General features: G+C 44.1%; 3 protein-coding genes across 3 annotated transcripts; 1 reads left to right on the top strand and 2 right to left on the bottom strand.

The window, feature by feature from the left end:
* Positions 1 to 1,150: 1,150 nt before the first annotated feature.
* On the top strand, positions 1,151 to 2,218 carry LOC121595267. The gene is made up of 4 exons (XM_041919124.1): positions 1,151 to 1,197; positions 1,277 to 1,349; positions 1,520 to 1,702; positions 1,789 to 2,218. The coding sequence occupies exons 1-4, from the start codon at positions 1,156 to 1,158 to the stop codon at positions 2,004 to 2,006; spliced, it is 516 nt and encodes a 171-aa protein (XP_041775058.1). The 5' UTR covers positions 1,151 to 1,155; the 3' UTR covers positions 2,007 to 2,218.
* On the bottom strand, positions 2,094 to 3,417 carry LOC121595270. Its single transcript, XM_041919126.1, has 2 exons — positions 3,163 to 3,417; positions 2,094 to 2,948 (listed from the first exon to the last, which is right to left on the bottom strand). Exons 1-2 carry the CDS (start codon positions 3,233 to 3,235, stop codon positions 2,545 to 2,547), a joined length of 477 nt encoding a protein of 158 aa, XP_041775060.1. The 5' UTR covers positions 3,236 to 3,417; the 3' UTR covers positions 2,094 to 2,544.
* A 941-nt stretch (positions 3,418 to 4,358) lies between these two features.
* On the bottom strand, positions 4,359 to 23,899 carry LOC121595268. The gene is made up of 3 exons (XM_041919125.1): positions 23,366 to 23,899; positions 12,225 to 12,425; positions 4,359 to 5,688 (listed from the first exon to the last, which is right to left on the bottom strand). The coding sequence occupies exons 1-3, from the start codon at positions 23,430 to 23,432 to the stop codon at positions 5,477 to 5,479; spliced, it is 480 nt and encodes a 159-aa protein (XP_041775059.1). The 5' UTR covers positions 23,433 to 23,899; the 3' UTR covers positions 4,359 to 5,476.
* Between the last annotated feature and the right edge of the window lie 522 nt (positions 23,900 to 24,421).

Genomic DNA, 24,421 nt, shown 5'->3' with positions numbered 1-24,421 from the left:
AGACCAACTCATTGAAAGGTGATAATATACCAAACTCATTTCGATAACTAAAATAAAAGGAAAAATGAGATACATATTTCTCCCATCCTGATAATGAACGGTGAACATAGTGTAATTATTATGTTTTTTTTAAAAGGTATTATTTTAATTTCGCTTCACATAAATTTTGTTTAAAGTAATTATAGTAAGAAAAAAATAATTTAAAAAGAAATAAACGCAGAAAAAAGATCATAAAAATCTGGATTTGAACACACGCTTTCTCGGTTCGGAACCAAAAGCGTTGTCACTGCTCTATTTGGCAGTTACTTTGGTACAGGTGCAAATTCAGTATATAAACAAGCTAAGATGGCGGTAAGCTATCTATTCTCCTTGAATCAAAAAGTTGAAAGATTTCGAAGAGAACCCGTTACAGCCGTAAAAGTTTCGGTTGAAATCTTTATTCGCCTTCTAAGGCGACTAAGGCCTTAAATGCCTTCTGAATGCCTTCAAAGCCGTTTAATGCTGGTAGGGTTACCTCAGCTGCCCAAAGGCTTACCGAAGAAAGGGCGCTTGAGTGGCTGCCTGCCATTATTTCTTCCAACGATAAGGTTAAACAAATACGGTAAAACTGTGCCCGAACAGAATGGCTGCATCGGTCACGATGCAACAGAAGTAGAAGCAATATAAGAAAATCATATTTAGTATTACACCAGCACGTGAGCAACAGGTGTTGGACTCTTTTTTTTTTTTGGTGGTCACTGTAAGCACGTTTTGTAAACAATCAACGCACTGTGGTCGGCGTGCAAGGAGCTCTGCGGTCATGTGTGTTCTACATTTTAAAAATATTATTATTCGAAAAAGTTGAATTTTAGATGTCTTTTAGTTGTTTTAGATGTTATTCCATGAAAAGCTTACGTTTTTCTTGTTTGTTTCTTGTTTTTCTTGGTAAATATTGTTACTTACTTGCTCTAAAATAAGCAAACTACGCAACTGAGCGGTATTTCCAGAGCATTTAGATGAAATATTTAGGACAATTTCAGGATTAAAAGCTCTCACGATTATTTTGAAGCATTTTATTTTATTTTTTGTATTCATATGCGTGCTAAAATCAAATTTCAAATAGTTGTTACAAAAAATAAACTTTAAAAATTCTCCATCCTGAACTGTCAAACTCTTATGACCACTGTCGCGCCCAGCTCACCGTCATCATTCCTGCAGGTGTGTGATCGTTTGTTTACAGCCACAAATCTCAAACAAAGCATTTTCTCAATTACTTTACCACCTTATCGCCTTTCAGTATTCATTGAGCTTCCCAACGAAAATGAAAACATTAGTAAATGTGCTACTCGTCACACTAAGCATCGGTTCCGGTAAGTTCTCCACCGCAAAGAAGGAAGCGAAATCGGGCACCCCTGCCAATCGCAATTCAGGGACGCCCGCCTAATGGGAGTGGCCCGCCCGACACTCAATTACGCACTGCCCACATAGACCATGCTAACCCCCTAAAAAACCCGTTTGTTCCCCGTTTGTGTTTCTGCAGCGGCTGCCATCCGGTGCTACCAGTGTTCCTCCCAAACCGATCCGAAGGGTGTCGACAACTGTGGCGCGTACAAGGCGTTCAACAAGACGCAAAACATTGCGATCGAATGCAACAGCGATGAGTCGCACATGCCCGGCTCGTTCTGCATGAAAGTGGTGCACCAGAGCCCGCGAGGATTCATCTGTAAGTGCAGCCGGCCGAAAGCGGGGAGGGATGCATCTTGAGGATTCGTGTAACCAAAAAGGCTCCTTCGTTTTGCTCTTTTCCAGGGGATGGCCGATGGCGTCAGGTCATCCGGCAGTGTGCGTCCGTCTCGGAGACGGGTGTTACCGGAGTGTGCAACTGGGGTGTGTACGAGAACGGTGTGTACTGGGAGGAGTGCTACTGCGTGGAGGACGAGTGTAACGGGGCACCGGGTTTGAAAGCCACGTCCTTTACCGCCCTGTGCCTTGCAGTGTTGCTATTTGTGGCTAAAATTGTATCGTAGGCGCTTATTACCTCCTTGGGTACACTGCCTTCCCTTCATTCCATCCGTGTCGCCGTGGTGAGCTTGCTGCAGCTAAGGAACTGTTTCCGTCCATATGAGAATATCATGCATAACATTCCGTCTGTAGATTGTGAATTGTAAGTTTTAAACGTTAACAGACGATTTTTTTATACACAAAAACGATCAATAAAAGGTACAATTGTAGTAAATAACCGCTTCTGCGTGAGCTCGTTAGTTTTAATTAAAAAAAGTTTATTTCTTCATTTTATAAACTTATCGTCAGACAAAACAGACACACACAAAAATGCACCTCGAATACTGACGGGAGATTCAATACACGGACGGAATGTAGTTAAGCTTCGGAAGTATCGTCGTTGCCTTTCCATTTCTTCTCGTTTGCTGTCGCCTGACTGCTCTCTCTCTCTCTCTCTCTCTCCCTCGCTCGCTCTCTATATAAAGGCTAAAGGCTACAGCTGAATAAGGCTCCTATGGCGTGCAAAATTACACTCTATTTCCACACATCCAAGCAGGCATTGCTCTAAACGAGACGGAAGAGGCGAACCTTCGCGAGGATCAGCGCAAGCGACGATGCGCCCAGCAACAGTAACCCGGCCGGACCGTGCAACGGCCCTGCATTGCAACCGTCCTTGCTGTTGCAGGTACAGTACTCCATGAAGATGTTGTACGTGCCGCTACGCATCAGGCAGAACCGCTCGTCACCCTCGATGCCGGGCTCGCCCATAAACGCACAGCTGCGGAAGTATCGCCACTCGCCGTTAACCTTCTGCCGAATCTTGCGGCACATCGTGGCCTGTGCCTCGGGCAGATGCTCCTTCCGTTTTACCTGCTTGCAGTCCGTGATCGAGAGCGTACTGTTGTCGAACGGGTCCGCACACTTTGGGTCGGAATCGGAGCGACACTCCCAGCATTTGATGGCCAGTCCTGTGCGGGGTAATTGTTAAATTGAATTAATAATTAGTATTTGTACGATCGTTCCGGTGGGACATGATCCTTAAGCGTCAACATTTTAAATTGAGCTGTTGAAGAACTATAAATTGTAGCTTCATTTCATTACATCAATCTGGCCCATCCGACAACGAACGGTAGGGTTAGCAGCGCAGATAGACAGGTGAAGCTGATCGTAAACAATACACACCCTTTTGGACGCCGAAACTGAGCAGCACCACCACCAGACTGCACGCGATGAAGTAAACACTTCGGGATTGCATCGTAGCTGTTTGATATTGTATTTGCTTTATTGCTAACACGACGAAAAACACTTTCACAGTGTCGTTGAGGCAACAGAATCGTTTAAAACACTACACTTAACATTAAAATAAGGCACCGAGGAATGAGGCTGATTGATTCGCGTTTCGAAAACAATTTGGACGGCAGATGATGCGATCAGTTTGACAGCGCCCTCGGTGTTTACAGTGGCTGGTTCAAAGTTGTCATACGTCTGTCAATGTATCGACGGGTAGGGGAATTTCAAATCGCTATTGAATGTTGCTGTGCACTGGCAACTAAGAACAGGCAGACGGTCTGCTGTGCCCTAGCACCCTACCGGCCGCACCCTTTGCATTGGCAATTAGGGTGGTGACAACGCTCATCCGATGCGATTTTATCGGACGAAATTTATATCGGCCGTGGCAACGCTGTTCGGATGCGATTTTATCGGACGAAATTTATATGGGATTTGGCAGATAATGTCGGACGTTCGATTCGTCGTCCGATGTTATAGGTACTCAATACTGCGGGACACTTTGATGAATCGGCGGGAATCAATCGCAGGACTGCGGAACGATACGTGAAAACGTTGACGATAGCGGGATCTGCGGACTTGTATGAAGATTTACGTGATATCGATGATATCGATATCGGCCAGTCGATCTACAAAATACCTACAATTGGACTGATCTAATCACGTGAGCAGAATTCAAAACAGTGGAAAATACTACAAGTAGGCTATGATGATCTAGAGACACTACAACAGTTTTGCGATCGTATCTTCGAACCGTCTAAAGTACTCTAATACATCATTGTCGGGACTTGTACAGCCCATCGACAGCTTAAATCCAACCCGATCGAACAAATTAGGTTCTGGGATAAGAACTGGTACCATCGTGTACATCCCAAACTCATGTCCATCCATCGATCACCACAGAGCTCTTTGGATGGATTATCGCACAATATTGCAGATATCGATTCTATCACTTGATCACTGGAAAATATCACTTGATTCTTGTTAGACTGAAATACAAACAACATATTAAACTTACTGATTAGTGCAAAATCTTTATGATATTACCAACCTGTTTGAAATCCAAAAAGAAGAGTAAAGATACCAAAGCATTTGTTCTGTGTAGCTTTATTCATTATCCCTTTTCGGTCTACATATTATGTACACGTTTAACGGAAGTGATGCATGGTATTATGATGTGTGGATTTTGTGCATAGATGTGTATGATATCATCTGATAAAAAATAGGTTTCTCTTTAATTTTCAATTTCATTTGATATTTGCTCCTGCATGGTTGTTGTGCTTGTTGTGAAATTTTGAAGCAAATTTTCGATAGCAAATGTATTACAGTATCGCCTACAGCTTGGCAAATATTAACAAACATTCTTGAGACAATGAAAGCTTCCTCTAATCGTGATTTAACATCTTTAAAGCTAAGCAAAATGTAACAAACGAGATGTACAATAATTAAAGGCAAATGTTCGGTGTGCACTAGTGATAAAGCAGCTATTTTCCAAATTGATATGTTCCAGTACCTGTTGTGTCTATCCTGTCTAGCATCATCATCTTTGTGGTTTTGTACATCATTTACTTCCTCGTAACGCTCTTATTACTGCACTGTCCTTACTTTAATCAACACAATAGTGATTGTGTTTTGTTACTTGTTACTTTTTTTTAAATTTAACGGTTTTTGTGGTTCTTCATATGTTTACATATTTGTAACACTGTACCATACAAATTAGCTTCTTTCTTTCGCATGTTTTACCGATTTATATTTTGCAAGTAGCTTTTTTTTGTTCAATAGTTTAGTGTTACTGTGAGGTGGTTTGTGTGTGTGTGTTTTTACTGGTGACGAACATACTTTAACACTTATCGGACGCTTAAAGCGCCTCCCGAATTCGTAAGGCATAAGGCATAACACCCCCGTCACAGAGGCGAGGGACAGAGAGACAGGGAGAGAAAGAGAGACCGTTGCGAATGAGATTCTTTTTCTGTTGCTGTTGGTGGAGATGGTGCAGGACGCACCGAACCTGTGTCAGGGAATGGGATATGGGTTTTCTAAGCGTTGTGTGTGTAGGACGATAAGGTAACTCTCTGCCACTGCTCCACTGCCTCCCTCTCTCTCTCTCTCTCTCTCTCGCTCTTTCTCTCTGCCAGCACCATTTCGGTGGGGAGGAGGGGTAGGGATGGATGGAAAAGAACGACGACGACGATTCCGCCCCGTTCCGTGATTACCAGGCGAGCAGCTTCGCCACGAACGCACTGATCAGGATCATCAGGGCGGCCGGTCCGTACTGGGCGGCCCCGTTGCATCCGTCGGTGATGCAGGTCTCGCAGAACTCGGTCTTGATGTAGGAGGGTGTCTGGGCGTTCAGGCACGAGTTGGGTGGCGTGTTGACGTCCTCGTAAGCGCAGGAGCGCGACACCACGACACGATCGTTAACTGCAATGATAGAAGCAAGAACGCACAAACAATTACACATGGATAAGGGTTTTTTTGGGGGGTAAGGTGTTAGGGCAAATCATCCATTGCGTTACGCTCGGTTAAACTGCGCAACACTGGCTCGGGAACGCAAACTCTCGCATCAAGGTTAAGGGGAACGAATGTGTATTCCAATACAAAAATGCACCCGACGACGAGCTAAACGCATCTTTGATCTTGAAGATCGGGTTGAGCGTGATGTAGTGAAAAAACCGTCGTTTGAAGATCAGCAGTACACATGTGTATGTGTGTGATTGCATGTGCACTATGGTTTAATATGCTACGGTTAATTGCACGCCGCTCAATGTCACTGGTGAAGGTTGTTGCGTTTTTGAGTTGCCACTGTATCTACCGTTACTGCGGCTTACTGAATTTGCATTTCAACTAGTAACTAGCATGAAACGTTTTTGCCTCCGGGTACGTAAATAAATTCAAAACGAAAATAACACTCGTCGTAATTATTGGAAATATTTGTACAAAATTATCGTTTGTTGTTTGCTTAAAGGGCCTGGGATGTTTGATCGTGAGGATATTAGGCCAATATGGATCAGCTATTTCTACCAGAATAAATAACAATAATAATTTAGTTGGATGTCATCTAGATCTTAGTTCCATTCCCATAGGACTTTATATCTTAAGTTTTCGATACGTAGAACTTACAGCCGAAAATACCAGCCAAATCAAAGAGAAAGAGCTAGTCATTTTTAAATAAACAAAAATAGAACTTCAACTAGAAATCAATCGAAAAATTTCACGAAAAAGAGCCTGAGTGCATCTAAACCAACATTTTATCTACACAGCTGCTTGCAATTCCAACTGTACAAACAAATATTGTAGAAACATGCCATGCGGCCATGAATGATACCGATACCATTGATGCTGCTCTCGTCAACACTCCGGCTGGCGCAATTAACATGAGCACTCCTTTCATCGACAGTGAGATCGTTTTATCTGCCCTAGCGCAACTAAAGCCTTCCTTCGCTCCTGGACCCGACGGAATTCCTTCTACCGTGCTGAAACGCTGTCAAACGACAGTAGCACCTATCCTTGCAAAATTGTTCAATGCATCGCTAGCCAATGGCTACTTTCCCAAAACATGGAGGAAATCTTGGATGGTTCCTATTTACAAAAAGGGCGACAGGACAGATGCCATCAACTACCGGGGTATTACATCTTTGTGTGCCATTGCCAAGGTGTTCGAACTAGTGATATACAAACATCTGCTACATGCATGCCGCAGCTACCTAAGCCCGTATCAACATAGATTCGTGCCAAAAAAGTCGACTACCACGAACCTGGTTGAATTTGTAACCTATTGCACTAGTCAAATTGATGCCGGAGCTCAAGTCGATGCAATTTATACAGATCTGAAAGCAGCATTCGACTCTCTTCCGCACGCAATTCTTCTCGCTAAACTCGATAAGCTAGGAGTTCCCAGCTCGCTCGTACAGTGGCTTAAGTCTTACCTAATTAATCGCACATACATCGTGAAAATTGATAAGCACATGTCCAAAGAAATAGTCAGCAGCTCGGGTGTGCCACAAGGAAGCAATATTGGCCCGCTTCTCTTCATATTGTTTATCAACGATGTTACCCTGGCTTTACCTCCCGACAGTATCAGTCTGTTTGCCGACGACGCAAAAATTTTTGCGCCTATTCACAACACAGGTGATTGTACATTCCTGCAAGACTGCATCGAAATTTTCTGTTCGTGGTGCAAGCGTAATGGACTGACTATCTGCATCGAGAAATGCTACTGTGTGTCTTTTAGTCGATGCAGGAGCCCAGTGACTGGGACCTACTTCATGGACGGCACTGCAGTTAATCGACAGAATCATGGCAAAGACCTGGGCGTTCTGCTTGACTCTAGTTTGAACTTTAAACAGCATATCGATGACGTTGTAGCCAGAGGAAATCAATTACTTGGCGTGGTTATCCGGACAACTAATGAATTCCGCAACCCCATGTGCATCAAAGCTGTGTACAACTGCATCGTTCGTTCGGTTCTGGAATATTCGTGCGTAGTCTGGAGCCCAACTACCGCTTCTTCAATTGCTCGACTCGAGGCGATTCAACGTAAGCTCACGAGATATGCCCTACGCCTACTTCCCTGGCAGGATCGCAATAATCTTCCTCCGTATGCTGCGCGGTGCGGTCTTCTAGGCCTTGAACCTCTTTCAGTTAGAAGACGCAATGCACAATGCTCTTTCATCGCTGGATTGCTAAATGGCTCTATCGACTCATCGCCTTTGTTGCATCGAGTCGATATCTATGCACCATCCCGAACACTTAGGTGTAGAGAAACTCTACGGCTCGCTCAACCCCGTTCCAGTGCTGGTCGGTCTGACCCTATGTTCCGCATGTCGGCTGTCTTCAACACTGTCTCGGATTGCTTCGACTTCGACATCTCAACTCAGTGCTTCAAGGAACGTCTCCGGCTTTTGCCGTGGCCGCAGTGAATTGCGATGTAAATCTAATTTTTGCTATGTATTTTTTTTTCTCAATTGAACTGTTACATCTTAATAAGGCCATACGGCCCGTTGAAGATTAAATAAATAATAATAATAAAAAAAAAACATCTGTCTGAAACCAACATTTTTTCGTTCAAAGCTGCTCAGATGAAAATTTAACGATTTTTTTTATTATGCTGGTAAGCGTAGAAATCATGACTATGACTAAATTATGATTATTTTATTTAATAAACAAAAATGTATTGAGTTCCTTAAAATAATGATGTACGATGAATTCTTTTAAAATTCGCTATCATGTTTATAGCCGATATTCCACAATTATTTTTTGTGAAACTGTTTGCTGTATACAATGAAATAGTTCTTGTTTTATAAGAATCATTGATTGCTTCAGAACATAGCAATGCGAGAATTTAATAAAAAATCATTAAAAATCATTAACATGATGTAATGTAATGCAATGTACAGGAAATTATTAAAGTTGAAATTTCATCCAACATGCTTTACAGGAATTACAAAAAATATTAAAAAATAACATAAAATGATAAACAAAAAAACAAAACAAAAATCATTTGAGAATCGGCAGGAAACATAGAACATTAGCAAAAAAGGGCATAAGTACATTATTCTATATAGCAATTCCAAATAGTTTAGGTTTAGCATAGATGTGTATCAAGCAAATACATCCAGCGCTATAGATAGGTGTGTCAGCCAAGTTACGGTATCGCACCTGACACCAAAGCCACCAGAGAAACCCCGCTTGGATGCAATTATTATGCATCGAGCATACATTACAGGAGCTTCCTTATCAAACCCCGTTCTGCACTGTGCTGGCGTTGAATTGCATTCAATTATTGTTTATGGTTAGACGACACTAGACGACAAGAACGACCCGATAAGTCGCACTTCCGGCCACAAGAAACCACAAACGCACATGCCTACCCATCACCATATGCTGGTCTAAGAATTGTCTATTTCCCATTTCTCACGGTGATAGGCAATAGATTAGCCACAGTGGAGCCATAGAGGGGTAATAAGTAAATTGAAAGTAAGCAAACATAATGAACTTTTTCCAGCACCGCGGCACAAACTTATCAAAAATTCATAAAACGCAAGAAACGATCATAAAAACGATCACTCATCACGTGGACGTGTGCCCGCGTCTGGCGTTGTCAATCATCGCCTTCTGGTTGCCATGGTCATAAAGTAGCCGTAAAGATGTCCAAAAACACTGATACACCGTGCGGTACATCTGTCGTCACCGTACCCGCTCAAAACATGCTTCCAGTTTCCGGCATTTATTTATGTGATTGAAAAGATGTTACTTCTATTTCCATAATGAAACGCAGAAAATGTTGTGCTTTACGCTACGCGATAATCGCGAATCGTTATGCGAAAAGAGCGACTGGGCCGACAGTAGCAACGGTTAGGGGCCAGCACAGCCACAACAGCCTACTGTTAGGTATGCCATGGTTGCTTGCTTTGTTATTGAATTCACCTGTAACAAAACAGATGTAACCGGGGCAGGCGATGCATCATACAGCGCGATGTTAGCATTGCCAACAGCGCTAGGCTGCGGTTCATTACGCAACTGGCTGGAGTAGCTGTAAGCAAGGGGTGGGAATCTAACAACAGTGCGATCGCAATGCCTTGGAGATGTTGTTTTGTTTCTACCGTATCTTCGTCGACCTTGAATTGTTCTCCCGCGATCAACTGGAAGCTGCAAACGCATTGAGAAGAGTGACTCAGACTCCTTTGCAACAGAGCAAGGCTTGCAAGCTATAGACGCCACGTGCCCGAGATTTGATCACCAGCAATTGTGCTCCACCTCAACACCGCACCCCGCAGAAGAGACAAATTGATATTAATTTCTTTCACACTTTTAGATCAGCTACTGCACCGATATGCATATTAGAGAGCAGGGGCAAGGAAGCGACAAGTGAGTTACTGTACGAGCTTCGTCAGCCTGTTCAGTGCTAAGTTGGGTGCACGATTATTGAACGAGTGGAATCCATGCGAACGATTGTCTCTATATTTTACAGTGGCAAGTTAATTATACCACACGCAAGCCAAGTGCTGTGTCACAATAGAGCACGAACCCCAGCTAGGGAGTGTTCAATTGATGCACAAAAGTGCAAGCTCATGACTTTTATTGTAAAATACGGCTTACAAAAGTAATCAAATCATTACTTCTACCGATCGCATGTCCCATTTTATGTTGTGATAACAATTTTTTAGCATCACAGAACGCTTAATAATTGCTATGCATTTAATATTACGCCCAACAGATTTTACGTTCACATTTAATCTAGAACGACTGGCCTAATCTGGTTCTGACCGAGTATTGATTTTAATGGTTTATGGACATTTAAATAATTCATTACTCAAGTATCTTGTTCACGTGCTCACAAGATGTAGACTAGTTTTTACTTTAAAGTTGCAAGCGCTTTTTTAGTTTAATTTCTATCGAATGACATCAAAATTGGCCACATGGAATATCGCTTATCAGCCTATTTAAGAGAATTGATGACCAAGATACCCAATTGATTGAACAACTGTTCCGTTGGAGAAATCCGCATATAGTCCAACATGCCACACACATGTGGTGATTCTTCTTCTATTTCGAGTAACGGTCCCAAGCGGACATGCCGACTTATGAAGGCTTTCGTGACTTAATTCATTACCACGCAGCCGGATAGATAGTTCTTCAGTGCAAATTCTTGCTACGGGGGGATGGGTCCAACCTAGGCTTGAACCCATGACGGGCATGTTATTGAGTCGTTCGGGTTGACGACTGTACCACGGGACCGCCTTGTGGTGAACATGTGGAAATTAACATTGCCAAATTTGTTTGAAATGAACGGTCTTAGACCATATTTTGAACACGTTCGTATTACTTGCAATATATCATTCCCTGGCTTTTTTGTGCAATAAGCTAAACTATGATTTGACAAAATTACCAAAAATAATATTCCTGATTCAGAAAAAAAACATTGCTATTCCCTTAGGATTATCACTTACAGGACAGGAATTTACTGTAACACTCTCAGTTATAAAAGCTGCTACATTCAAGTCAATACCGAAGCGGGTTTTTCAACGTAACTGATTCCAAGTATTAAGGAAATAAGGAAGGTAACACCATTCAAAAACACGAATGATAAGGAAGGATAGTTCTTGATCCGGACATTAACCTAGTTATCAGTCTCAATTGAAACGTCGACATAAGCTAATATTCGATATACGCGCTATTGCCTCCGATCCCCATTAATATCGTATGTCCGGGAATACCTGTACTAGCTTAACGTTTTCTATGCTTTAAACCAAATGTTATACTGTTTCTATGCAAGAATAAATAAAGACTCAAGTTTGTGTTGCTATCCGCACGTAATGTACGCACAAAAAAGGCCATAAACGCAAACCTACCATTCGCATTACCCCAAAATTTTGCTTAAATGATCTCAGTTGTTTCAAATAATGCTACACACTCCAACGAACACATTTGATGCGTTGACTTGCTTTCGTAATCCTCCGCCAAAATCCTAACACCCATGCCCGTGCGCTGAGTTCTTTCGCGCACGCATCTGGGCGGCTCTCTTCGTGTTAAAGCGTCATTTTACCACCTCACGACAACTCTATCGGCACGTACTACCAAGCAAAGCTAATTAAATTAACTTGTAAATCTTTTCCACGGGCACACCCTCCGGCACCCAAATCAACCTCCTCCCCCCCTCCCTCTATCCTGCCGCCCGGGTAAGAGTAGAAATATTAACACACGCGAGATAGTGCACCTCCTTCGTGCGCGTGGATGCACCTTCCGATTAGTGATCCTTCGCCCAGGCCAGCGATTGCGACTAGAAACGAGATAGCGATAGAGAGAGACAGAGAGGGGGGGAGGTTCGTGTTTCCGGTACCACCCATCCGTTCCACCATTAGCTAATTGATTCTGCCCCATGTCCCTATCTGACCCAATAAAACTCGAACGGGCGGCCCCGGGCTAGGTCGTCCCCGGTCGTCTTCGGCAGTACTTACTGATTTGCTTCATTTTCTTGCAGACCGGCCGGGTTTGCTGGTTCGCCTGGTTGAATTGGTAGTTGACCTGGGGCGGATAGCTGCAGTCGACGTAGCTCCAGCGTCTCTGCTGCTCGGTAATGATGTCCTGGGTGAACGGATCGTCACAGAAGGCGGCCGTTGAGGCGTCCGACGAGCATCGCCAGCATTTCAGCGCACTCACTGGAATGGTAAGAACAGGGAAATGAATGAACGGAAGTTGGGGTGGTAGAGGCTATGGTTTAATTGTTTAATCACATCCGAAAAGCTGGCCGGATGTTTGCCATTCACAACAAGTTAACCGACGACAGCAGTTCGACGTCCTTTTGTTCGTAGGAATATCTGAAAAGGAAGCGACTGTCGTCGAAATGTTGGCTGATTTATTTATACCGCTGCCAGCGGTCAACCTTCTCGAAGCAAACCGTTGCTCCTATGCTTTTCTACTTGACCCCAAAACGAAAGGAGGAGAGAGAAAGAGAGAGAGCGGCACACATAGCTAGAAAGTGCAATGATTTAGTTATACTTGCTGACACATTGTCCGTGTCGAAGGTACGGATTTAGATCGAGGTTTACGAGGTGACGCAATGTCGCCCCGCTCGGGAACGTGGGGAGGAGGATCGTCAAGCAAAAATAAAACGGTCACTACCAGATCGTATGTGTGTGTGTGTGTGTGTGTGTGTGTGTGTGTTTTACCCCTTCATTTCACTCCCGCCATCAAATTCCTAATATCAATCCTATCCATTGCCTCAACACCCAGCAGGGGAAAAGGTTGGTCACCTGGGGAGCTGCTTGCACTGCTGTGTGAAGATGTTCTAAACGCACGAAGCAAACTAGAACTTAAATTGTTTATTTACTTCCAGCTTAGTATAAACAACGCACCGGGCGGCGATGCGATTGAATGTGAGGAAAATTCGCTAGCACCAGTGCGGCGTGGGGTGATGGTGGCGCGGCCGGATTGATGCGCGTTATATCATCCTGCCGCGCAGGGCAATTAGTCCATCATCGCGCTGGTGTAATAATCGTTAGGGTAGAAGAGCGCATGTTGCTTCGCACGCTGTGATTCCAGGGGTGCTTTAAGATAGTTTTAAAAAGGGGTAATCTGATGATTTGTTAGTGCTATGTTTTTGACAAACTTTTTAATGCAGATGGCGCTAAACATGCTAATTTCGATGCTGTTAATTGATGAGGGTAGTATTCCATTTCTTATCGATTTTATCGAGTCTTATTTAATAGTATTGAAAGGCTTGTTTAGATGTAATTAGATGGCTGTAAGGCAAGAGAAGAGAAAATGGAAACAAACACGTGTACACGCCAATTACTGGCCGTCTCCATCGGTGACTAAGGCTGCTAACTTCGAAGGGCAAGCATCGATCATACATCGATACAAAGTGTAGTCTTGTGCATTGCGCATAAAATTAAATGTTAAATTTTCTGTCGTCTTCCATTGCAGCCATTCGAGCGATTCATCTGTGCATTTATTTATCTAATTGCCCTCACTTTAATCAGTAGCTCTAAGTAATACGATTAATATGACTTAATAAGGTGGCAAGGTGTGGTAGCAACAGGCTTAGTATAAGGACGTGTACAACATTCAAGAGTGGACGTTCGAAATGTTGGTATTTCAAAGCCGACATAGTGAATTCTGGATGACATTCAGTCACTGTATTGCTTATTAAACAAGGAAAGCTTTAATTGTTCATCAAAATATACAATTAATACCAAAAAACTTTCGACAAAGACTACCAAAAGGCCGATAAAGTTACCTGTTACATAAATTTCGAAAGGAAATGTTGTGAATCTTACAATGTTCGCAGTATTCAACTCTAAAACTATTAATTCACTTGTGCCAAGCATGCTTTTAACGTTCTTATCAAACATGACACATGATCCTCATGAATAGATAGCATATTATCTTGAATTAACTTGAAAACCTTGAAGAAGATTTTATTTGATTGAAAGACGGTAGGGACACACAGTAGGGAGATTAAAGAATCTCTTATACAACCATGAACAACATTCTTATTTAGAGCAACAACCGTTTCAGGTCTATGCCTGCCTAAGCGTCTAACGATCGCTAACTCTAAGTGGTTTAGAGTAACTACAACTTGGATATGTCGTGTAGCGTGTATGAGGATTTAAGTTCTTTCGAGATTTGAAGCCACAAATGACCTTGCTCGTCACTGCTCGTAATCAATAGCCTTCAATTCTAATGTTTGTTTGTGCAGAAATCCAAATGTTAGAGCCAGCATATTGGATAATATCAGGTTCTCTTATACCAAACAAGACAACAAACCTCAGTTCTTTAGCCATGTCGGAATCGAAGATCTAACAAGAGGTATACTTTAGCATATATGAGATATGCCGATAGAGCAACGCAAATGAAGGTTTAATTTACCACAAAATGATAGGAATAATGTATCATTTCTAGTAAACGTAGATAGAATAAAAACCACCCATTTGCAGTACATTACGGGAAGTAGTACATACATTATGCATATCTCCTGCACAAAACAAGGAATAGGCCTCCAAAAACAGGAACACGATTTCCAGGCAAATGTTTGTAAATTGGTGAGTACAAAGAGTTCAGTGAACTTGTTCAATCATTAATTGCAAGTACGCGTACAAACCCGAACCAGGCACCAGGTAGGAAGGATACGTTCGGATTATTGAGATGGTGACGGATTATCGTTAATTTCGAAAGCTGTCAGGTATTTGGATAGGTTTCCCCGGCGCAAAATCATACTTCCGGGGTTGAGAGTTTTCCGGGAAATCATGATTTACCCCCCTGTGGTATGTGTGTGTGTGTGTGTTGTGCCCGTTCACTACCCTAGTTTATTCATATTACTAATTCATCTAATGAAAGCAAAGCGCATTATCACAGTCCACCAAACGACGACGACGACAAGCGGTCAGTCAAACGGGCTACATTCCATTCACTTGCCAAGCTGTCAGAATCCAGATGGACATTACAAAAACCACACCGGGAAAGGGGACGAAGCACATTAATCAAATCTTCAACCCTCTTGTCCCATAACACATCCCGCGGTACGTAACTTTGACGGACAAATGATAGGTGATTTCGAGTGTTCGAGTGAAGTCAGCCCGATTCACGTACCCCATTCGAGTACCCTCGCCCCCAGAGGAGTACGGGGAGGTGTAAATGCATTCTAAATCACTCACTGACCATCGCCAGGCAGGCGTGGGATCGGGAGCATCGAGCAACTCTGGAAACTGTTTCACACAGTACACATGGAGGGTTAAAAACATCAAAACTTTGCAGCCCTACAGAGCAGCAACAGGCAGAGCAAGTGCGCAATATAAAGCCGATAGATCATCGCGTCCATGCACACACACACACACACACGCGCGATCGGACGTTACATCACATTGCGTCACCTTCAAACGCGACAGGGAGGGTTGCTGTATTCTCACCCTCCTTCTTTTCCACCCCGCTCTCAGCTAATACGAGTGGAAAAGTTTTCCCGGAGAATAAATCATCGCTAAATCGCAGTCATTATAACCCACAATACAATCGTGAGTGTATGTTTGTATGTGTTCTGTGCAATAAAATTGCACCGAGTTGAGGTGCATTACAGCTAGAGAAGAATGAGTCAAAGGTAACGAGTTTTAAGCGTGGACGGAAAATTGATTTGAAATTTCTGTAAACGGTTTTTTACATGACACAGTTTTACGATGTTACCTTAACTAGCAGAACTGACATTGAGTAGGGGTTTATAATTTATGTTTCTGGGTGGGTCAGTTACTAAACACTGAAGCTGTTTATTACTACTTAATATATGCTAGAACCGTTCAGGAGAAGTTATAAAAGTGCACATGAGTCAACACACTCAAAAGCAAGGAGAAGCGCGACCATTTCTGAGTCAAGCCTAATACCTTCCAATTAGTAGCGTCACACATTCCAAAGCACAACCTCGGCGTTGCGTGCGGTGGTGGTGTGTCGGTGTAGAACACAGAGAGAGCTAATCAAAGGTCTCGTCAATAAAAATGCTTCCGTATGCAGTGATGATCGTTTCCAGCTTATCGGTAGCAGATCTTATACGAAACCCTGCTGGGCGCATCACCTACCACCTACCCGCAGCAGTTACCAGTATCGTCACGTTGTCACTAATTGTTTTCAACACTTCAACAGCGCTGCCGGGTATAGGAGGAAAAAATGTGACACCACGCGGAGAGCATTTCAAGCAGTCCGGCGGTGTGTACCGTGACTCACGTCATTGGTAAGCGCGTCTTAGCGCATCGCAAACACGCACATCACCGATACGCCGATACTGATGGAATGCGCAACCCGGCTAGAAGACCCGCGCGTTCGTTCTACGTTCTTCTACCCCGGGGAAAGATCCAGAGAGTTTTGTATTACCTTTACACTCCCGGGGTGTTGTACACATCACGCCACACCCTTCTTTTTTGCTGCTTTGTGATGATGAAATTATGATATAATATGTTCGGTTGCTCGTGAAGTATTGATGATCGAATCGACTTCAACGTTCCCCTAACATCACCACCAACCCCGAAGAGAGCTAAGGATGGATCACTTGATCGTGCTTTTTTTTGCTCATCCCATGCTGTCTACGTGTGTGTGTGTGCGTGTTTGTTGCTATAGCAACGACAAAGCAACTCGGCGCGTCCTAAACGCAGCCTACTCGAGGCAGGACCGAAAAAATGTTCACACAACAGCACCACCGAATGATGATTTGTTTCGAATTCGCTAAAACAGATGTTGGTTGGCCGTGTGGTGGGTGCTAAAAATATGTTGTGATTTTAAAAATAAAAATTCCCACCCATCAAAAACCCCGAAACCAAGCAGACACGCACTCGCACGCAAAAAAAAAGAACGGAAAGGTACTAACGCTGTATGCTTTCACTTAAGCCGTGCAGCAACTACAATTCTTGTTCGATGATGCAAAAAGATGCTAGTGTTTAGGAGAATACCGTTATGAAAAAAAAACAACACTGCAACGGCACTAGAGCGTAGGTCAATGAGGGGAAAAAATCGAGAAAACGCCATCTTTATCCCCAGGATGGTTTCCATCCACTGATCGTTTGACGTAATGGCTGACAGTTCTTTGCAAAAACGCACCAATCCCTTCGGAAAACATTGAAGAAAACCTGCTCGTTGGTCCTCATTTTGAGATGGTTAGGTGTTGGATAAACACAACCGTCACTTACAAAGACGTACCAACCAGATCATTGGAAGATCACGCTGTATCTATTTTAACCGTACAGCCATTTTCCTTGCATGATCTAGTAGCTGTGAACTTCCCTACAAACGGACACTCACAGTAAAGAATGCATTTTAATGGGCATTTAGAACCTTAACTTAACTCGTTCGCACATCTCCAGACATCCGAATGGGACACATCCGAAACGAAAACAAAGCATGACAAATGGCGCCATCGACATTAGCCACCGCCCACACGGCTGCTTGTGCACCAAATAGGCCCGCCGATCAAACAAATCACCAAACACCAATAACCAACACCGTAATGCTTTCACCGACCTCGTGTGGTGTACGAGCGATGATGTAAGCATGTAGGCGCGCGTATTGTACATACAAACATGGGAAGCATAAAAACATAGAACACCAAAGATCCGACAAGATTATCCGCCCGTACCGACCTTACACCATATCCGCGCCCCGAGGTGTGTGACGGATGCAGCCGTTGGTTGTCAGTACGCAGCCAAGAATCAACTTTGAGCGCGTGTTCCTGCTCAAATCGCTTTCTCGAAAGTCTGGAATGGCGCGTGTTATTAGCGCAATGGAAGGGAAGTGGCATGTTTTACGAGGACGAAATGGAAGACGAAAAATGCCTGCCTGCCCGCGCCAAATTTCGTTTACTTTTTAACGGCTTTTCCGTTCCGTGTGCGGCACACGCTGTGAAGCACGTGCTGAACGAACGAATTAGGCGTCGGAAGAGGAAGGAGGAAATTAACTCTCCCCCCCCCCCTAACAGCAGAAATGGAAAACCGTTTAGGGACCGAGGAACGCCGAGTCGCCGTTGGGACAGCTTCTAAGGTGTGGCTAATCGTCGCTTGCAGTTAAAACGCGTTTAGCCACACGCGATAGAGAGCCGAGGTGGAGGCGCATAGCAGAATAACAACAAAAAATGGTCGTCTTTATTACCGCTGGCCTAGATTTCATCACGGAGCTGTTTTGTACCTTTGGTCTACCAGCTTTGATGCCCTCTGTCACTATCTCTCCAAGACAGACCCGAAGGCAAATGGAATCAATAATCATTTAGAACGTCGTACAACATCATCATGCGGTTCGGTCGCTCTGATCACTTTGCACGGCCTGACACCAGATAATTAAAACCTATAAAACCATCACTTGCGCTACCTTCTACTCCTTCTTCTTCTAAGCGAAAACGTGCACGCCACCAACAACGCGTCCCCATTGATAGGAGTTTGGCCGGGGTGTAGTAACACGTGTGCGTCGTCGTCCACTGTCGCGCGCGCGTTCTACATTCTTTTGTTTGAGGCGCTCCAATGCCAGCAAACAAGCGATCAGCTTCATCCGTTTGCCGGACCCACCTGTCGCATACGTCGCATCAGCGATCGGCTCCGAATGGTTGATTTATTCCATGCACCCGATCAGCGGGGCTAGCTGGCCGCATTCCTAGGCAACGGCAAAGGCAACAGCGGCAACTGGTGCGTATAATGGAATCTCAATCGATGCGACTCCAAGAGCCAATCCGTCGCCTATCATCTCGCTGAGCGACAACAAGTGAGCGATGAGCTCATACACGCATTATTTGCGCGTTTGAAAGTCGCGTTCGCGAGTGACGGGAACGGCGGTAAAAGGGATGGAGATTGGCTTCTACATAGCTCCATCGGCGTGATGTTGGCCAAACATTTCACACTCCTTTACCACGGGGCCGTACAATGGTAAGTGCCGTCGAAAAAACACCCATCCACAAGCACAAAGTAAGACAAAGCCGGCTTTTAATGCCACAAAAAAAACAACAAACGTCTTCAAGGTTGTACTTCTAATTTACCCCCTCCCAACTGGTGGCTGGGTGACAATTTGGACAATGATCATCAAATAAACAATGGACTAACCAGCCACCGGCCCATTCACTTGCCCAGGTAGCGCGGAGTAATAAATTGCCAAGCGAAAAACAAAAAATCAAGCAACGCAATCCCGTTCGCCCAACCATTTTACGAAACTACCGGAAATTAAATGTTTTTATTTTTGTGTTTTTGTAAACAATTTACAAGGGGTAACGCGGCGGGAGCTATCTTTTCGCGTACAATAAACCAAACTACACTTAAACGCCTTTTGTCAGCAATTGTTTCTTCCCAAAAGCGTTAATCATTATCATCGCCTTCCGAGTGTGTCGCGATCGTGCAGAGACTCATCGCGGCGACAGCGTCACAATACCACAACATTGGGGTCACACACACAGGTGACATCATGCGGAGGGTGGTGGTCTAGCGATCATCAACTCTCTCGGCCAAGGGCTTACCCTCCCCGGGGGTGTGTGGATTGTCTACGGTCCGGCCTTCAGTGGAAGGTTAGAAAAGGATTGTGTAACACACTCCAGTGCGCGTTATCAGGAAAACGAGAAGCGCGCACATGTGATTAAACCATGCACAAAGAAGACAAGGCTTTTCCTTTGGATCGGTCATGCGGAGGGCCATTAACTTTGGTGTGATTTTCTACCACAAAGGACCTTTGTGGAAATGATCGATTAGACAGTTAGATTTCTTTGGAGTTATTTTTTTGTTTTTACGTCAGGGTTTTCAAACAATTGCCACGAGTAAAGATGACTTGATGGTCATATTAATACGTATTGTTTGTAATAAGACCAGTTAGAAAATGCTGTAGGTAGTTTATTGTCTCTTAAATAGAAGTTTTGTTTGATCTATTCAGAATTAATGCAAATTCCCTTCCTTACATTCCGAGGAACCATATTTTATCGGTCCCAAAAGTGTGAAGAATTGAAATTCAACTAAATGTGTCAAATGACAGTTAGTAATAATGCCACTCATTTAAACCTTTTCATCATTTAATGTTGTATTATCATTATTTCTAAACCACTTTTAGCCTTTGAATGGCAAAGCGTCATAACCATGATGAAGAGTTTTATAGGTCTTTGCGTAAGGCTTTGAGTTACACGACCTTAAGCGGACGACGACGTTAGCCTTTCTTGTGCCAACCAGTCGAAGAGCCAACGCGCTAGTTGGTTGGGACAGCCGTGCGCCCACTTTGCCGCCTACTCAGCAAATGGCATCAATAAAAGGCGGAGGAGATTAGTCAAAAGACGATAGGGGAAGATAAGCGAAATTAAAGTTAAACATATATGGTTTTAAAACAGGACATCCAAATATGGGTGTAACGATCCTCGTTAACTTTAATGTTTGTTTTTGTTAAAACTACAATGAAGCCCTTTTTCATAAATGCAATGAAACGTACAAAATTCCCAAAAAATCCTTGTAGTAATTAGCCTAACAATGGAAGTGAAATAAAAGAAAGTATAAATTCTAATTAGAATATTCAAATGCACTTAAGGCTACTTTAAAAAAAACACTAATGAATCTTATACAATTCACCTTATAAACCCACGTCCACAACCCATGTAAAAGTATTCTACAATTGCTTTGCTTATTGGATGAAATGAAGCTAACAATTACCACCCCTCCGCACAATATAACAACCATCATCTTCTTACGCCCTAGAAAATTCGTATTGGTGTACACTGCCATTCTACTAACGCCCAGTTGGAATTGCTTCCAGACGCGCCCAACAAGTTGACACTGAATCGAAACAACACTCTCTCACACACACACCTCCTTCTCGATTGGCCATATTGGTTCTCCCTGTCCCCAGCAAGACGCCCCCCCCCCCCCGTTAAGCTGCTCCGGCAAGCTGACTGACACAAGGTGGAAGACCATTTATCCTACCACCAGACCAGTTCACCACACTTACATACCGCACGGGCGAGTGAAATTGTTCCAGCGCAACACGCACACACACAGCCGCGATCGCGATCGCCAGCTCTTTAATTGCATCACCTATCTAGCCAAACACAATTAATGCGACCGTGTGCAGCAGGGCACAGGCTGGTACACACCACAACCGTCCGCTTAGTCATACCGTCGTCGTCCGCCATCTACTGCTGCTCCCAGCATGTAGCTATAACGAGGTGAAGCAACGACACGATTTGAATATTAAGCTCGGACAGCCGTTCTAGCTCTCTAGTGCTGGAATTCACCATGGCCTGTGTGCTGAAGCGGGGGTTATGATCCAGCAAACAGCGTCAGGGAAGTTGATCGCTTGGTCAGGGGCACCAAGAACCCAACCCCAAACCAAACAAGAATTCAATCATTCACGACACAAATGATGCTGGACGGGATCCGTTGATCTTTTGATCTTGAATTTTAGCTAATTGAATTCATAAATACCTCTCTTTCTCTCTGTACTGTCATTCTTTCTCTTTATTACTCTTTCCCCTACCATTCCCCTTCCCAGGTCTGTGCGTTTCCTTTTTGTCAATGTAAGCAATGTGATCCAACCGATTCTCGATTCCCGCGATCAAGCATAAGCGTGGAGCAGCATGCTCCGAGATGTTCGGAGTGCCACTTGTGTTTTGTTTGTTGTCATGTGTTTTGGGATTCCTTCAATAGCTCTCTTCACCACCCCCCACCCACACACTCGAATCTCTGAGCACAATCTGAGGGAGAATATTGCTCTGGAATGTGTTTGTGTTTTGTTCGCGTTTAAAGAGGCAGCGCAGCTCCCAGAGCGTATGATAGATTAAATTTATCGTTAATTAATGTCGCACTCGCGTGACATATAATCCCTCTCAGGGCGCAGGGTGCGCCTGCTGCTTGTCGATCTGTATTTGTTGGCCCTTTTCCCTTTACGAATAGGGAGACGCAGCGCGACCTTTGTGTCTTCCGGGAAAGCAACGCAGTTGCCGTTGCTTGCGAAGAAAATGGAGCAACTCGAGGGGAGAGTAGTACGGAGTGATGCGTTTTTAATTGAACCAGCAAACCATGAAGATGCTGCAATGGACGATGCTCCCCTCATATTATAGCCAAATGGTCGAAAAAACAGTAGTAGCACTCGGTAGCGATTTTCAATGAAAACCACCGATTGCGTACGACCGCTTACAAACAGGCTTAAGCCGATTTCCTCAAACCGGGATTGCTTCAAAGCTGCACAATGAATCATTCCGTAATCGACATTTTGCTCCATTCAAAATCCGAAAGTGTTCTCAATTTCAAAACACACACCCGAAAAGAAGGGTGTCTATTAGTGCAGCTCCCAAGCGCAGTAGGCGGGAGGAGGTTGGTGTGTACGCCGCACAGTAAACACACTTTAAAGTAGTCCTAATAGGCTATGACATGTAAATGCTGCTGAAGATGGAAGAAGTCCGTGCTTGAAACCAATTGGCCAATATTTAAAGACAGCTAGAGCTGTGTGTGTGTGTTTGTTTGTTTTGCTTTTGGAAGAGTTACTTTGGAAGCGAAATAGAGCAAAGTGTGTACACGAGGGCCGTTAGTCATTCTTTTTCCCGAAACACTCTTATTGTTGAAACCACTCAACACAAGGGCTTGATTGTGAGAGCTAATGTTTGTTTTCCGTTCCGGTGATGATGGTGTGTGAAGTTTTGTCAAGTCACCAAAAAAAACGGTGTCTAATTTCATTCCAAAGCTTGAAGGAACTTTCATGGACGTTGCATCCTTCTTCTTCTTTTTCGTATCGAAAGAAGGTGGTACAAAAAAAAACAACCTCCCGCGCCTCACTGCACACACGTTTGATGATGCATGGCCGTCGCCACAGTTGTGCTGCAAACATCTAGCGCATTCCACACTGTTCCGTCAAATCGGCACACAGGCACACATTTCTTGCTTATGGGTCTGCATCAATCAAAGATACATCAATAATTCAAACCATTTTTTTCCTTCTAATCATATCGAGCACCGTGAGTCCGTGAGCATTTCCTTCCTTTCGATTGCGCCACATTATGTCTTCTCTGTGGTTCGCTCATGATACATCTAATCTTGCTTTTTCCTCCCCCCGCTTTGCCGCGGTTTGTGGGCCCCCACCAACGATCATCACAGTTTCACACGCATCGCAAAACGCAACCGCTTACCTGCTTCGAAGCTAACCGCCAGCAGGAAAGATGAAACCATCAGCACTGACACAAATTTGTTGGCCATGTTGTTGCTGTTGCTGGTTTATTTGAATTTCGGGGTCACACCACACCGGGGTTGGCTGGCACTCCGCAGATGCTTTTCACTTTCTGTCACTGGGATGATCGGTACAAACAGGCCTGTTTGTAAACCTGTTTTTGGTCTGGGGTTCACTGCACCAAAAATTGCAACCAAAACGCACTCACAGCTCTATCTCACTTGCTGGAGCGAACTTTGTGAAGGGATTGTGAAGTCTTCAAGCAGGAGTAACAGCACACAAGACGCTCTAAAAAACCACAAAGCTACCACCGCACACTAACACTGCCAATTCCCAAAGGCACCAACCAAAACAACACAGAATCGAAGGCACTGCTGGTGTTGTGAGCTGTGTCAAGCTAGAGACTGTTAGCAAATCGTAGCAAACCAGGTTGCCAAGAGGAAAACACTGTACCGTTCAGGCGTGCGTCTGTCGTAAGACTAAACAGGCGAATCTAAGCAAACGCGCGCGCTTGTTAGGGCGCACACCACAAGCACACGCAACGCACGAGAGGCAGCTTCGCGCTTCAGCAACACCCGAACAGCAGCCGAACGGGCCCCGAAGCTTTCGCGTGGAGTAGGATTGAAGGGAGAACAAATCCTACACACACAAATACAATGTTTGTGGTTTTGAAGAGGGGGTGCAGGTTGGTGGGTTACACACCTCACCCTGGTGTAGGGGATGCAAATGGAGAGGGCGCACTGCAAGGGGTGGCGCACGTTGTTATGACGCGCGAGTTTTCTTGGGGCGCAATGCACACGAACACACATAAACACGGGAAAAAACGCGCGCGCAAGTGTTAACAACGGGCGGCCAGTGGCGAGCGTCCCTAGTAACGTGGACGCTCTTAGGCCCGTGGCCAATCACTCAATACGCACGACCGGTTCGACACCGTATTTTTAGCGACAGTATATAAAAAGGTGTACACAGAGTTTTGACTGAAAAAAAAGTATTGCCAATGTGTTTAGTATTTGTTTGT

This window comes from Anopheles merus, chromosome 3R (genome assembly GCF_017562075.2).
Source record: "Anopheles merus strain MAF chromosome 3R, AmerM5.1, whole genome shotgun sequence".
Taxonomy (NCBI): domain Eukaryota; kingdom Metazoa; phylum Arthropoda; class Insecta; order Diptera; family Culicidae; genus Anopheles; species Anopheles merus.
The sequence above is the reverse complement of the archived record's forward strand: the minus strand, read 5'-3'. Positions and strand labels throughout refer to the sequence as shown.

Coding starts and splice junctions, on each gene's coding strand:
- LOC121595267 (XM_041919124.1), top strand. CDS start 1,156: ATGACCACTGTCGCGCCCAGCTCACCGTCATCATTCCTGCAG. Junction 1,198..1,276: donor CACCGTCATCATTCCTGCAG/GTGTGTGATCGT, acceptor ATCGCCTTTCAG/TATTCATTGAGCTTCCCAAC. Junction 1,703..1,788: donor GAGCCCGCGAGGATTCATCT/GTAAGTGCAGCC, acceptor GCTCTTTTCCAG/GGGATGGCCGATGGCGTCAG.
- LOC121595268 (XM_041919125.1), bottom strand. CDS start 23,432: ATGGCCAACAAATTTGTGTCAGTGCTGATGGTTTCATCTTTCCTGCTG. Junction 12,426..23,365: donor GGCGGTTAGCTTCGAAGCAG/GTAAGCGGTTGC, acceptor TTACCATTCCAG/TGAGTGCGCTGAAATGCTGG. Junction 5,689..12,224: donor CAAGAAAATGAAGCAAATCA/GTAAGTACTGCC, acceptor CTATCATTGCAG/TTAACGATCGTGTCGTGGTG.
- LOC121595270 (XM_041919126.1), bottom strand. CDS start 3,235: ATGCAATCCCGAAGTGTTTACTTCATCGCGTGCAGTCTGGTGGTGGTG. Junction 2,949..3,162: donor CAGTTTCGGCGTCCAAAAGG/GTGTGTATTGTT, acceptor TACCCCGCACAG/GACTGGCCATCAAATGCTGG.